Source organism: Bacidia gigantensis, assembly GCF_019456465.1.
Source record: "Bacidia gigantensis strain McMullin 20006 chromosome Unknown contig_278, whole genome shotgun sequence".
In the NCBI taxonomy this organism is placed as follows: Eukaryota; Fungi; Ascomycota; class Lecanoromycetes; order Lecanorales; family Ramalinaceae; genus Bacidia; species Bacidia gigantensis.
Genome location: NW_025408606.1, coordinates 748,294 through 763,154, shown reverse-complemented (window position 1 = coordinate 763,154; position 14,861 = coordinate 748,294). Strand labels below are relative to the sequence as shown.

At 50.6% G+C, this 14,861-nt stretch overlaps 5 protein-coding genes across 5 annotated transcripts; 3 read left to right on the top strand and 2 right to left on the bottom strand.

Annotated features, from left to right (window-relative positions):
* Window positions 1-544: 544 nt before the first annotated feature.
* On the top strand, window positions 545-2,071 carry KY384_007675 (uncharacterized protein; the record flags this gene model as incomplete). The annotated part of the gene is made up of 3 exons (XM_044816166.1): window positions 545-947; window positions 999-1,085; window positions 1,137-2,071. 3 exons carry the CDS (start codon window positions 545-547, stop codon window positions 2,069-2,071), a joined length of 1,425 nt encoding a protein of 474 aa, XP_044666806.1.
* Window positions 2,072-2,784: 713 nt separating this feature from the next.
* Window positions 2,785-4,020, bottom strand: KY384_007674 (uncharacterized protein; the record flags this gene model as incomplete). Its single annotated transcript, XM_044816165.1, has 2 exons — window positions 2,785-3,453; window positions 3,784-4,020. 2 exons carry the CDS (start codon window positions 4,018-4,020, stop codon window positions 2,785-2,787), a joined length of 906 nt encoding a protein of 301 aa, XP_044666805.1.
* Window positions 4,021-4,385: 365 nt separating this feature from the next.
* On the top strand, window positions 4,386-7,538 carry KY384_007673 (uncharacterized protein; the record flags this gene model as incomplete). The annotated part of the gene is made up of 1 exon (XM_044816164.1): window positions 4,386-7,538. One exon carries the CDS (start codon window positions 4,386-4,388, stop codon window positions 7,536-7,538), a length of 3,153 nt encoding a protein of 1,050 aa, XP_044666804.1.
* Window positions 7,539-8,291: 753 nt separating this feature from the next.
* KY384_007672 (uncharacterized protein) lies at window positions 8,292-10,400 on the top strand (the record flags this gene model as incomplete). The annotated part of the gene is made up of 1 exon (XM_044816163.1): window positions 8,292-10,400. The coding sequence occupies one exon, from the start codon at window positions 8,292-8,294 to the stop codon at window positions 10,398-10,400; it is 2,109 nt and encodes a 702-aa protein (XP_044666803.1).
* A 612-nt stretch (window positions 10,401-11,012) lies between these two features.
* On the bottom strand, window positions 11,013-11,382 carry KY384_007671 (uncharacterized protein; the record flags this gene model as incomplete). The annotated part of the gene is made up of 1 exon (XM_044816162.1): window positions 11,013-11,382. A coding segment is annotated over one exon (370 nt), but the record flags the coding sequence as incomplete, so codon positions are not given.
* Window positions 11,383-14,861: the final 3,479 nt, after the last annotated feature.

Sequence of the window (14,861 nt, the reverse complement as noted above, 5' to 3'; positions counted from 1 at the left end):
CTTGACACAGCAATTCATTCCTGTTTGTCAACTATTCAATCCGTTTCAACTTTCCTGCACTTCGCTGGGAGCTGGGCCACGAAAGATATCCTATCTCTCAGCAGGATTTCGGAAGTTCGCATTTGCTGTATCTACTGGCTCCCAATGAGGATCATTCATGGCTACTGCAATTGTACATCCTGCGATACCCCGGCATGCGCCAACCCCGCCGTTGGAAACACCGCACTTGAGTCTTGATACTTGCCGACCGAATTCGGCACCCATACCGAACAAGCACATACCATACTGTCCGCCAGGTCCGCCTGCTACTACTCGCAATGATCCTTCAACGCCTCCGGACACGCCTCCGTCGAGTGTAACATCTTTGAGCAAGTTCACGACTCTTCATCCCGCTAGTTCCTTTTCGAAAGTTGTTGAAAGTCCTGTTGTCTATTCCATTTGCGGCTCCACCCTTAAGGATGCATTGGAAGAGGTATCGACCAAAGGTTCGCCAGATGCAAGACAGGTGTTTCCTTGGCTGCATGGTCTACATCACCAAAACCAGATGCAGTTAGCCTTCTTCGACGCACGCCACAGCCCTTTGAAAGGCCCTCCGAAGTGTTTCAGGGGCTTGACTATCATCAAAGTGGGGGGAGACCTATCAAAAAGTCGATTGCAAGGAGCTGTTGGTCCAGAGGAAGTCTTGGATGAGAGAAGAGGGCAAGGTCAAGAAGCAACCTTTCTAGAGGTAGACCCTAGGGAGGGGTTTTCGGTCCGCAACTTTCACATCCAAGTCGCCAAGACGGCTGTTGTATCGGATATCGTTGTGTACGGAGATTGTTCAACACAGCCAGAGCAGATTCAAGACCTTGCAAAGAAAGTTGCCTTTGCGCAAAGCACGTGGCGGGTAAAGGATCGTTTCGTCGATGACGACGATGCCCCAGAATTTAATACTTTTATTCTTTCAGGTTGGTCACGAGCACTTCGTTTTGTTCTGCCCATCGGCTCATGCTTCCCAGACACTTTTGAAGAGATCGAGAAGTCACATCCAGAGCTAGTCGCTATTGGTGCTGACGGGCAGATTGCCGAGCATACACTAGATTTTTGTACGTGATGCCCCGTGAACCCTCTCCTAGGGCGACCTTAACCCGATCTAGTCTCGCTAGAGAGGCAAGAGATGTGCACAATGTCCAAAGCGACAGAGATATCGCACAATGTATGGCTTGGTCCTACACCGGACACAACTGTTTGTCAATTGAATGGCGACGAATCTAGTGCATTCGATATTCTAATCGAAGCAAGCGACCTTGCTAGTCCTCATGATGCCCAGAATTTGAGGCGCATAGGCGAAGAGAGCTACCTAACACAGCAGAACATTGACTTTCCGTCGTCCGGCAGCATTATTCCCCAGACATGCCCGAAGACCGGATTAGATCCACTCACGAGAATGTGCCAGTGGATACATAAGCTAGCCAATCGAACTGAATATGCTCAGGACAGTGAGGATGCTTTAGCTGCTGATAGCAACGGTGATATTCAAATGCGGAATCTTCTACCCACTGAACGTAAGATCCTCATTCATTGCACGGATGGCTACACAGAGACCACACTGCTCAGTCTCGCATATTTCATGTATGCTGAGCAGCTACCGGTACATGAGGCGTGGCTCCGCCTTCACTGCGAAAAGGAGCGTAATTTCTTCGCCTATGCGTCGGACGTTACGCTCCTCACTTCCCTTGAACCTAACCTCATACACCAGGGTCGTCCTAACAGCAGACGGGCACGCATGGCACCGGCTCCTGAATCGCCTGCTTGGCTTTCTCGCATGGACGGCAGCTTACCAAGCCGTATCCTCCCGTACCTGTATCTGGGAAATCTAGGGCACGCAAACAATCCTGAGCTCTTGAAAGCTATCGGTATCACCCAAATTTTAAGCATAGGTGAGCCTATCAATTGGACCACATCTCAGATAGAGTGCTGGGGTACCAAGAATCTGGAGAATGTGATGTATGTCGACCGCGTGCAGGACAACGGCGTTGATCCTCTGATGCCCGATTTCCAGAGATGTCTCAAGTTTATCGGTACGTTGTAACTCTAAACCTCTTGACCGCACTACCCCCTCGGCTTCGATACAAGCTAACAATATGTAGCTAAAGGCCGGGCCAACCACAGCGCAACACTCGTCCACTGTCGCGTCGGCGTTTCTCGCTCTGCTACAATCTGCATCGCCGAGGTGATGGCTTCTTTAGGCATGTCGTTTCCGCGTGCATACTGCTTCGTGCGTGCCAGGAGGCTCAACGTGATCATTCAGCCGCATCTACGATTCGCCTACGAGTTGATGAAGTGGAACGAGATTTGTCAGCAACAGCGTGGTGAGTCTGTTCGGAGGGAGGTCGAATGGGCTACGCTTTGCAGGGAGATTGCAGGGATGAATAGGCCGTATTGCTGCAAATGAGGGGGACTATTAATGAATTGGTGACGACATTTGTCCGGTTGTACAGCCACTTCATCGGACATGGTGTGAGGGGATCGTTGAAGATATATTGAATCGGTTACTTGATCCAATCTTGGGAAAGCATGGTGTTGCGTGGTTTTGGGTTGAATCTATAGGTTGGATGTCAGCGATGGCTATGAAATATATGCTGTGAGATGACTTGACGACCTAAAGAGCATGGGAGACTTCTAACTTGATGATTCATGAATGTGTATCACGACCGACGAGGAAAGTGAAAAAATGTATTCTGGTCCTAACGATAGCGTCCGACGACTTTCTAAAGCATGAAGTCCTTACTATTCTCAATAAACTCACTCGTCAACTCCATCTTTCTTTTCCCCCTCCCTATCTTCTTCCTCTTCTTCAACGCTCGCCTCAAACTTCCCCCTTGCCTCTTCAACCCAGACCTCCATGGCAAAGGCGCCCGCTTCGAGATTTCTCACCGGCGTCGTCCTCACCCCCCCTAGATCCCTCCCCATCTTCCTTCTTCCCTCGAAACCCTCATTACTACCCGCTTCGCCACTCTCGCCACCACGCATTCTCTCCTTCTGTAAGTTTGGCTCAGCAGCAATCCACTTTCCCTCTCCCTCACCCCTGTGAAGCGGTGCTTCTGCCGTATCATCATCGCGAAGCTCAATCGCGAGGGTGAAAGTGCAGTCGTCGTGACCCAGGGCCTTGAGCCAGGAAATTGAGGGTATCAAACGTGCGAGGGTGGCGCGAAATTGTTCGGGAAGATTGGATGGAGCTGGTGGGGTGTAGTGGGGGACGACCGTGGGGGGCTCGGGGGGTGGATGTGGTTGTGGGTTGCTGGTATCGGCGTCGTTGGTGTCGCTGCTGATCGTATTTGGGCGGGCAAAAGGTGTTTGGACCTCTCCTGGAGGGACGCGGGGAAACGAGTCGGAGCTGAAAACGTAGCGCTCAAGGGGGCGGCATGTTGGGGGTGGTGTGTAGATTATCAGTGAGGTGCGGGATACGCTACACTGAGGGGGGAAACGAGTCAGTGAATGGATTATCGTAGGGCCACAAGACATACTTTTAGATCTTGGACACAGCAAGCGAAAGGCTCCGCATGAGGGTGAGTTCATCATTCATCTTTACCACAATATTACCCTCGAGCAAACAAGCCACGGCAAAGCAGTTCAAATTCTTTCTACGTGAGGGACGACGTTGGATGACATAGCTGGTGAAGCACTACGTGAAAGCAAGTATTTCAGAGATTATTCGGATGGCAACACATGCAAGATCCCAATGAAATAGCGCTAACGAAAGTGAAGGAAGCGCTCGAGTAACGATCATGTCTCGTCACCCACCTTTAGCATCTCGAGCTCAACGGCAGCAACAGCATCCTGGATCCACTTGCAGACCTTTGGATGACGACATTGTCTGACTGGGTAATTGTACTTTCGCGCCTTGATGAAGGCATTCTGGGGATAGATGTCTCGTTCAAACAGGATTGTATGTATTGCAACGGTGAGAAAGTCGCTGTATGCCGACACGACTGCTTGGTACGTATCAAGCAATGGAAGTTCGCTCCCGAGGGAAGTCATCGTGGGGGGGTGAAGTGACGTTAGAGTTGTAGATTCACGAGAGGGACAGACGACCGATTGCCCGCCTGTCAATCTTAGGAATCTTGTGAATCTGATATCTTTATGCAGACTTGGCATGTTATGCAAGCCTAAGCCGATTACGTCCGATACCCGAGCTTATTCCCACACGGGAGCTAAGCGATTTGTTGATGGCCCGAAACTTTCTCCCTTCCAGCTTTACGCGTATCCCCGTCTCGCTCTTGCAGCTCTAGCTCCATCTGAGTAAGGTAGTGCTACTTACCTCATTCCTTCAGCGCGCAACCCTCACTGTCTCTTCAATTGCGCGTCGCATTGTTGCGCTGCATGTTAGCCAAAAGTGACCAGTCATGGAGCAGCAGGTTCTCGATCTTTTAGCTTCGACTCTCGATCCCTCAGGACCGATCCGAAGCGATGCAGAGCGACGCCTCGAACAGCTATATACAAATGATGCTTTCCCATTGTCTCTCCTATCTGTCGCATCTCACGTGTCTGTGCCACTCGGACATCGTCAAGCCGCCTTGTTATCACTCAAGAAATTGGTTCTGAGGACTTGGTCGCCAAGCTTAGAGGAATATGAAGGTCCTGAGCAACTGAACGACAATGTCAAAAGTCAAATACGCCATTCACTTTTAGCGATTGCTACAGCAACCCATGAGCAGAAGAAGATTGTCGGAGCCGCCAGTTATGTAGTTAGCAAGATTGCCAATGCCGACTTTCCGGAGCAATGGCCCACCCTACTTCCTACCCTCCTCGCGCTGATACCCCAAGCTGACGATACTCAATTACATGGTGTGCTGGTCGTGCTCGGGGAACTCGTTGATACAGGTTTCGACGATGACCAATTTGCGGGTAGCGCCGCGGAGTTGATCAAAAGCATTTATGATGTGGCGGTCGATGGTCAGAAGAAGCTGATGACAAGATCACTCGCCATATCGATCTTTCGATCTTGTCTGGACTCAATGGAAGTTGTGATGCAGACAAATTCAGAGGCTGTACAACAGTTTGTGCAGGGCGCATCGGAGTCTTGGGTACCTTTTTTTGTTGAGACCATCAAAGCACCTTTACCATCAATACCAGATACCGATGAACCGCCTGAATCACCCGGAATTGGAGGATGGCGAGGAGTCGTTGCGATCAAGACCCAAGCTGTGAAAGCATTGGACAAGATCCACAATATATTTCCACACTCACTTACACCACGCACAATGGAACTATTCAATGCACTCTGGGAGGCATTGCAAGCTCATTTGACGCCGTACCACATTCTCTATACTGGAGAAGAACAAAAGGAAGGTCAATTGGAGGACGCTGATCGGCTACCGATCTCTCTAGATCTATTGGTGATGGAGGAATTAGACTACACCCAGACACTGCTAAACACTTCCACAATCAAACATGAGATGGACAACCAGCTAGAAAAGTCAAATAATGCTACTAATGGAGTCGAGAGTGTTCGCTGGCTCTCACAGATCCTGACTCTAATCGTAGGCTATGCCTACATTTCAGCAGAGGATGCAAATATGTGGGAATTTGACGTCAACACATTCCTTGCCGAAGAAGCCGCGGAAACGGCACAATATTCAGCGAGAAACGCATGCGCCGGGGTCGTCACAAAGTTGTGCAGCTACAATTGGCCCGTACTCGAAGATTTACTTCCTCTTGCTAAAACAACATTTGAAAGCATCCCAGCCGACTCTAAAGCTAAGGAAGCAGTGCTCTATGTCGTCAAGCAGGCCATGGAAGAGGTCAACGGATATGACAGAGTGATCGGCGCAGATCTTCTCAATGGCCATCTTGTCTACGCAAAGACTGCAATGCAAGACAAAGACAAAGACAACTGTATGCTGCAAAGTCGCGGCTTCATCACTGCAGGATTTCTTATCACAGCACCAGGTAAAGAACTGGGTGAGCTCGTTCCAGATTTCGGCCGCCAGGCAATCCAAGTCATCGAGAGTGACGAGTCCGAGATTGTGCAAGTGGCGGGCATGAAAGCACTACAACAGTATCTGAAGGACATACCCAAACCCTTGGCGCAGGAATTTCAAGCTCAAGCTGTAGCTGCGATTGCCGGATTTGTGTCATCGCGTGATCTGAATGAGATATCTGAGGGTGAAGATCTACTTGCCACCCTTGTTGAGACTCTCCGAGACGCCATTTACACCGACCCTAGTCTTTGTTTGGAGCATCCGGCCATTGATGTATTATTTACTCTAGCTTCATACGGCGCCAAGAGCTGGCATGTTACGGACATTGTCAATGAAGCATTCGAATCAGCGGTGACGACAATGTCGTCCTTAGGCCCCGAGGAATACGCTCGACTGTGCACCAAAGTTTTGCCAAGTCTCATGGGTGCTCTCGACGTGAGTGATATGACACAGGAGAGCTCGTTGAGTGACATGGCTGTCAATCTCATATCGACCCTTGCTGAACACGGTTCGGAGCCCTTGCCCCAAGGTTTCATAGCCACAGTCGTACCGAAGCTCTATCGATTGCTTTTTATGGATGTCGACTTCAATGTTCACCAGTCTGCAACCGTCACAATGAAGCACATATTGAGCCATGACGCCGACCAGCTCTTTGCATGGACAGATCCCGAGACCACTAAGGGAGGCTTGGAGATCATGCTGCTTGTCATTGATCGGCTTTTAGGCCCACACGTGCAGGACTCTTCTGCTGCCGAGGTCGGCGGTCTCGCGATGGTATTAGTCGAGAAGGCGGGTGCGGAACGGCTTGGACCATATCTAATGCAGCTGTTGCAAGTTGTGGCAATCCGTTTGAGCACTGCCGAGCGCGCAGACTTCATTCAGAATCTCGTGCTTGTATTTGCGCGACTTGCTCTCACCAACCCGAAAGACGTCCTGGATTTTCTTTCGCAAGTTCAAGTACCAGGTGCTGAAGGTGGAACAGGGTTAGAGGTGGTGATGAGGAAATGGCTTGACAATTCAGTGAACTTTTCCGGCTACGACGCGATCCGCCAGAACGTCATGGCGCTCACGAACATCTACAAATTACATGACGAGCGGCTTTCCGGTATTCAGACTAAGGGAGATCTCTTGATTGATAACAGCACTCGCATAAAAACTCGGTCGCAGGCCAAAAAGCAGCCTGATCAGTATTCCATCGTTCCAGTACCTCTGAAACTTGGCAAGGTCCTCGTGCAAGAGCTGATTACAACTCCCAACAGCGCAGGACTAGGTCTTCGAAAAGCGAGTATAGCACAAACTCACGGCAGTGACGACGATGAGTGGGAAGACGAGCCCGCTGTCCTTGACTTGGCCAGCGCGGGTACTCGAGCTGACCTCATGGGGTTCATGGATGAGATGAATCAGTGGAACCTCCACCAGAGTGACGACGAAACGCAACAGTATCTTATTCAATTCTTCAATGAGGTGGGCCAAGAGCCATATTTTCAAGACCTTTACCATGCGATGAACGAAAGCGAGAAAGAAAAGTTACAACATATGAATAATGGAAGACGACCATCGGTGGCCTCGGTCTGAGGCAAGCCGGGCGTATTACGAAGACCAACGTGTAAGTGTAATTATGGGCATCGAAGCATCGGGTGGACCGGTGATGGGGGATCAGACGCTTCAAGATCTATGTATGTGAGTGTAAGATCTGGGAGCATTGGTTCGGGAGATGTTTCCCCGTAGAACTTGATTATCAGCGCGTACGCATTGCAAAGCGAGGGGCACTTTATTCATCATCTGATGGTGAGAACAGTTGAATACGCCTATTTAGCGGCAGGAGAGATACCATCGAGATAGGAAAGCAAAGCGAGGACACGTTTGCTCAAAGCTAGAGTCCTGAAAACCAACATTGATAAGATCTTCAGCCTGACTTTTCGTGGCACAAATTGCATTTAAATGCGAAGTTGGGGATATTTTCGCGAAAGATTTGCCCCACCACCAGCCACTTCGGCGGAATCTAGAACCACCTCACGCATGTACTACAAGCATTCCGTTCCCCTAATCTTTATACCAGTATCCAATATCCAACTCAAGTCCTGCTGTACCTTCAGCGTCGAGTCTTTTGCTTTCCAGGTCAGAGAAGATGGGTTGCACTACTCTACATCTCTGCCTGTTGCTTGCTGCGCTGCTTTTCTTTGCCTCTCCCACTGCTGCATTTGGCGCTGGTAACATAGGTAGGCCATCTTTGAAACCTCGATCACGTTGGACATGAGTATTCATTAATGGGTAGCCTCAATCTCCGCCATCGAAGGGCAGAACTGGCGTCATGGCGATATTGAGGACATGCTCAAAACCATCGCTTTCATAAAAGGGAAGAAATGGACGAGCCTCATGATCAAACGGGTCTACTTTGGAAATTGGCTCCGCGACTACTCGCAAGCTTTGGACGTCGGCACTTTGACTAAATGCCAGTCCGACACACTGCGGATTCTTGTTTGGATATTGTCTTTTCTGAGCTTTGGTTATGCTACAGGCGAGTTTGAAGTAACAGCAGAGCGTCTGGGAGTCTATCGGCCTGAGGAACATATCGACAATCCTCGAGACTACGCCGACAACCAAGACGCACGCAAATTTGATCCGCGCTTGAGAGGTCCCATTCAGCCGAGTGAACTACAAATCGACCCCGAGACTGGAATGAAGAATTATATTGCTAACGAGCGTCTCGGTATTGCAACATCTGCAGGCTACGTTAAATTTTCATTGACTAGAAGCATACACTTCGGAAGGCTGTTCACTTCTGGCAATAACAGAGGCCGGGATGAGGACATTGCTGAGGCTTTGAGGTGTCTGGGTCAAGCTCTCCACTGCATGGAGGACTTCGGCGCACATACCAATTACACTGAGCTTGTTCTGCGTGAGATTGGACATCGAGACGTATTCCCCCATACCGGTACAGCGTCAGAGATCAACCTTCGTGGACATCGAGTATTCCCACTCGTGACAGGCACCTTTGGTATGGTAGACTTCCTGCACAGTGTCATTGGTGAGGCCACAGACCATTTCGCTCAGAGCGAGGTTGAGCAGATGGACACTGCCCTTGGTAACGCTCAGATACAGAATAAGGAAGCCCAAACCAGCAGCCGAAGTGGCCCTGATGGCGTGGGGGGTTCACAGCTTTCCAGCATGACGGGCCTTCTTTCTCAAGTCCCAGGGGCTGGAGATCTCGTAAAACAAGCAGAAGACCTGCAAGCCAATTCAGATGCTCAGGCCCGCGCCTCAGCCCCTGCTGCCAATAATCCAGCGACATTCGAAGGACCGCCTGGTTCGACGAGTGGCCCACCCGGTCCCAATATTCCGGGCACAAGCATCGATCCGGTGAAGACTTTGGCCTCGATTTATCCGATCCTAGAATTCCGGGACAAGGTTGCCAAAGCAATCTCGGCTACCATTGAGAAAATTCCTGGTCTACAGGCTCTGGTAGAGAAGATCACGGAAACCTTGACCTTGTTCGTCCTGGGGTTGTTGGCACCCTTCATTCGCCCTATCATCAATGCTGTATCGGATCAGCTCAAGAACGGTAGCTCAGGGGTCGTACAAGCAAGTGGTCGTCATCAATACGAGCCTTGGACCGATCCTCATTGCACGGATCCAACGCACTCTCTCCTATCCAAAGATCATTTCTCAAATATTCTTAACGCACCGGCTGGCCAAGTTGCTTCTGCTATCGTTACATATGTCGCACCCCGAGTCATATATGCTTGGGAAAATCCCAACGTCCCTGTAGAGCAAGTCTTGAATGACGTTACCCGCGTGTTCCATCATCCGGCTATGCGTGATCATGGGTGCGAGCTCCATAGAAATATGTTTAGTACGGTCGAGAATTGGGCGCGATCGAGACCGGATGGTGGTCAGAATCTGAACGTCCTACTGGGGGCTCAAAGTGTCAGGGACGGTAAGAATCATACCAAATCTGCAGACTCGGAGTCGCAAGGGTTCGCGGGTCTTCCTGGAATGAGCGGCATAATGGGAAAGGGCGGCCATTCTGCCGGTGGTCAAGGCCAGGGCTCACATGGCTTTCCCCACATTCCAGGCGTTGGGCAAATCCCAGGTGTTGGACAGTTCATGGGAGGTGGCCATGGTCAAGGTTTTCCTCACCTCCCACACATGCCCCATGGCTTTCCTGGTGCGGGCATGGGTCCTTCTCGCGAGATTTCTGATGCTGATGCTACTAATGTTCAAAATTTGTACCCAGGAACTCAGACGCAGTACGATTCAACGAGGCCGCATCCTAATCCTGCTGTAGGCTATGGTTTGCAGCCAGAACAATCAGAACCTTACCAACAGGCACCCAGTCCTAGCCAGCAGTATCAGCAGGGCTATCCCCCTCCACAGCCATCCTACAACCAAGGGGGGCCACAGTACGGCTATTACGACGATCCGCCCAAGTATTGAGCACGCATCGCTTAGCGTTACAAATACTCCGGCAGACTGGTCCTGATGATATATGCTGTATGTGAGACGTGATGAGTGCACTATTGTACATAGTCGTAGATGCCGTCATGATGAGCTGCGCAAAAACGACGAGACGATCCATAATCTTCAAACCCTAAATTTCTGGCCGTCCTCTACCCACTGCCTCCTCTTCCACATCCCCTTCATCTTGATCCCTATAATCCTCCCTCGTACCTTCAGGCCCAAGCCCTGCGTCTTCTCTCAACCCAATTCCCTCCTCTTTCCCCTTTCCCTCTGCCCCACCATCCCTTCGCCCAATAACCACGTTCCCCACCACCAGCCCCATTGCGCCAACCCACCATAGCGGCGGCAAACGCTCCCCGAAAACCGCCAACCCACTCAGCGCCGTGAGCAAGAAATTCGAGCTCGTATTGACGAGCGACACACGAGTGGTGGACGATCCACGGGTTAAGGCCATGGTGAAAAGCGTCCACATGAGGGCATTGAAGACTAGATTCAAGAGAAAGAAAAACGCGCGCAGAGCGAAGGCGATGGGTTTATTATCGGCCGATAGCGAGAGGGCGGTGGAGATGTGGGAAGCCCAGCTTGTGGTCAGGGAGGTTGTTGTTCTAGTTCAAGAGCATCAGTGGTGGCGATTGAGAGGGTTGGGAAGTAGGTGGGAACAAACAGCTTTGCGAAGACGCCATTGAAAGCTGCGCAGGCTCCACTGGCTGCTGCAATGGGTATCCAGGATGGGGTTGTGTTGGCCCAGGTGGGTCTTTGGGCAGAGGGTGGAGGCGGAGATGGGGGCGGAGAGTCGTTGATGTCGAGGTAAGGAGGGATGGCCTGAGGGATCAGGGGCTCTGCTTGGGTAGCAGCCTGGCTTGACATGCTTGACTCTACGTTGCGTCGGCGAGTCGCCATGATGTGGACAAGGCGAGTTAGAACGCTGACTGACAGCTTTTCCCGACCAATAGGAGAGCTGGCATGTGACTTTTCCGGGCTCAGTCGTTATCGTCACGAGCTGTGTAGTTCTCAGCATGGTCCCTCTCCAGAGCCTGCCAAGACCTGCTGAAACCTCCTGAAAATTACTCGAATCTTCAGAAGCGTGAGCTTAATAGCGATACCTATCAAAGGTCGACCGCATGAGGCTCCATTAGAGCCTTTCTGAAGTGTCTCATACTTTTCGCCATTAAAAAACGCAATAAACCCAGTCGTTTTCAGGTCTCCAGGCGGCCCCTCGAGTTCAAGGTCTTTCGCAGAACTCATCAACGACATTGCTACATCAAAGCAGCCTTGCTTGCTCCTTATGTCGAGCCTAAGAATTGTTCTGAGGCCGATTCTTTCACCGCTGTCTTAGTCTTGAACGTTCTGGGGTTTGCAGAAGTCTGAACAGCCAAAGAGTCCCGAGCTCACGCTACATCCGTAAAGTCATCCGTGACATCAGGACTGACAGGGTCGAGTTATATAAGTCTCACAACGTGCAAAGCAGGAACGAATGCGGTCCATCATTACATGTTCGCGCCCTTCAGATTCAGAGATGCAAGTTCATGAGAAAGGTACAAGCTCAGTTATGATCAAGTAGAGGAGCAGATCCCGCTTGCAGCTTTCGCACGCCCAAACACCAACAAGCGTCTCAAGCCACCTTCTTGGTTCCGTTCCTCTTCATACATTGCGTTGTATTAGCAGAGAAGGTCTTCATGCTAACCACAAGCATCAAAATCTCACTCTTTGTTTAGAGCATCGGCTTCGCATATCATACAACTTATTAGCTACAAGACGCTGGAGCATTACTTCTACGTAGTTGGTTTCTGGAACATTGGGATGTTGCTATCTTCGCCATTGGACTCGAATTTTATTGCGAACATGAATGGACTTTGAGAGCAGTATGGAAAGGATATTACAGACATGTCATTCGACATGTTGTTAATTGAAGCGCTGTTTTTAGTGTTCAGCCTCTGCTCGATCCTGGAGTTGAAAGCGTGTTTTTGGCAGGGTGAACCCCAGTCTGCACAAGATTTTGAGGCGTCGTATAATTGGCTCCTTTACCAGACTCACTATGCTTGCTCGAAGTGACTTTACGGCTTTGAACCCCTTTGACTGATGGTAAAGAAACGAACTCAGCGTTTACGTTGCTCATGCGAGGCAGCTTTCTTTGATCGAGTCATTGCTCGCGCCTGTGGGATTGAGGCAAACACAGGCATGCAGATCAAGTCATCTGAGCTTCCTGAGAAAACATAGCCTCCCGGCTGCATATTCAAGGTACATCTAAGTCTTCCGGATGTCACGCTCGGGGTACGTTCCACTGCATCGCATGTGGTAATTCCAGAATTGACTGGCCGAAGCTGAGTCCCAGCGCCGGCTAATCAGCTTGACGACCTTGATGACATTCAATCTGCTAACCTCTCCCATTCAAGGACTAGAGCCTACTTGAGATGTGTCCTCTCTCCTAGCTATCGCATACGAGTGTCACATCTACGTAGCGATACGAATTTCAGGGATGGAAAACCCAACGTCCATGCAAGTTCAAGGATTCGTACCCCAGCATTTGATAGGCCGTGAGGCATGCCAGGGAGGGGTACCTTTTCCGGTAGGTGAAATCCTTCGTGGCAAAATACGCTTGACTCATGAACATGCAACTATGCAGTGTTCATTCTGGAGGTGGGTCTACATCAAATGGTCCATGGCAGACATCTGCGTCTCGACTGACCCATTACCAAGCACGTCTAGCAAGGAGTCTACAGAGATCATGAGGAGTGCAGCAGTGGAGTAGGTGATACAGCTGCGTGTTTCAGGCCAATGAGGGCTGTCCTATCGTCTAAGCAAGTGTGTTCCGCGCGAATCACTTCGCTCAAGAAGATGCATGCTCCGTGTGTGGCCTGCAAAGAATCTACGAAAAGGTCACGATAGTACGTATGTCCGATGGCTCAGCTGCTCAAGTCTTTCACGGACGCAAAGGAAGATACCAGCAGCTCGCCATATCACTGGACCATCCAAACATCCTCGGCTCCTCGGTTGCCACACCAGATCGACTGCCATGTTATCCCAAACGACGAAAAGACCTAGTGAAGCTGGTGCGACGAAGAGGCCAGATGCTTCCGGCGGTTTCGCGGACGCACTAGACACTATCAGACAGCAGGTCGACCAGCTCGTGGACAGATAGACACATGTTGGTGGATCCCAAGCTGGCAGAGAGGCACGAACACCAGCTACTACCGATGTGGTTGAGACGCTACTGGCGATGGCCAAGGACAGCACGGAGAGATTGGATGATCGGCTCGCAAGGGTCAAGAGGCTAGACTGAAGGTCAGAATTACGTTAAGAGGCAATTTTGCACGTTGGCTCTAGCAATTACCTGTTGGAGAGTGGGCAGATGGCTCTACCTGATTGACTTGGAGGGCGACGAAGCCTCGCGATGGCCCATTTTGGTGCGTGTTTCAGATTCCTTTGGCTTGTCTTGCATAATTCGAGGCCAGGCCGGAAGCGGAAAGGCTCAGCGCCATGCATTGGCCATGTGCGTAATAATGCACAATTCCGATCGGCAAAAAAGGTCGTCGGTGTTTTTAGGAGGATTTCTTATTTTTCCTTTCTCCCTTATCCTTTATCCTTACTTGGGTGTGGCCGTTCAGCCGAGTGCAGGAACTAGGCTCACGCATGTTATTTCCAGGCACAACGCTCGCCGGGGGGGGGTACCGAGTCCGACCTGCAATCGTCTGCTGCTACACAGGTCATGCCCCGACCCTGGGGGTTTTGCCTGTTATGGATGCTTCGGAGCTTTTGGATGAGTCAGACTTGGCGAAGAACGACAAAGCACGCGAACGAGCAAGTGAGCGAGCGATCGATTGAAGTCAGATGAAACATTGCTGCGGCGGTGCTTTGATAAGATGACATGTCGATTGCGCGCGAAAGGTTATTGAGCGTCGATGATGATGATGATAATTATCGTGCGAGGTAGGCTGTGAGCACGCAAGCAACAGAAACAGCAACAGCCAGGAAAGCAGAAGCAGCGGGCATTATCATTCGACAGACATGATTCGACGAGCGAGGGCGGTGTTGGAAGATGACTGATGACATTCCCGGGCATTAGAGTTCGGATGCCCCCGGCTAAGGTAAGATACGGTCATCTATTTCCTTGTGAAAAATACGGAACGGTCGGGAAAAGTTGACGGGGGGTTATTTTGGTACCTGGTGGAAGGATAGCGCTAACTTTGGCATTTTAGGCTGGAATTAGCGCGGATGCATCTCGAGGCGGTGGATGCAGGACACTGCAGGGATGTCAGCTCTAGCAACTCCTAGCTCCCCAAATCCCCTCCTCCACGAGCAAGCAAGCTCTTAGCACTCTGGTCTGGTCTGCTTCGCATTCTTATTATTATTATTATTCTTGACTTGCATGCCTCTAGACAAACCCCATGCTAAATTCAAATGCTACCTCTCTTACCTCCCCCCCCATCGTCACAAAAC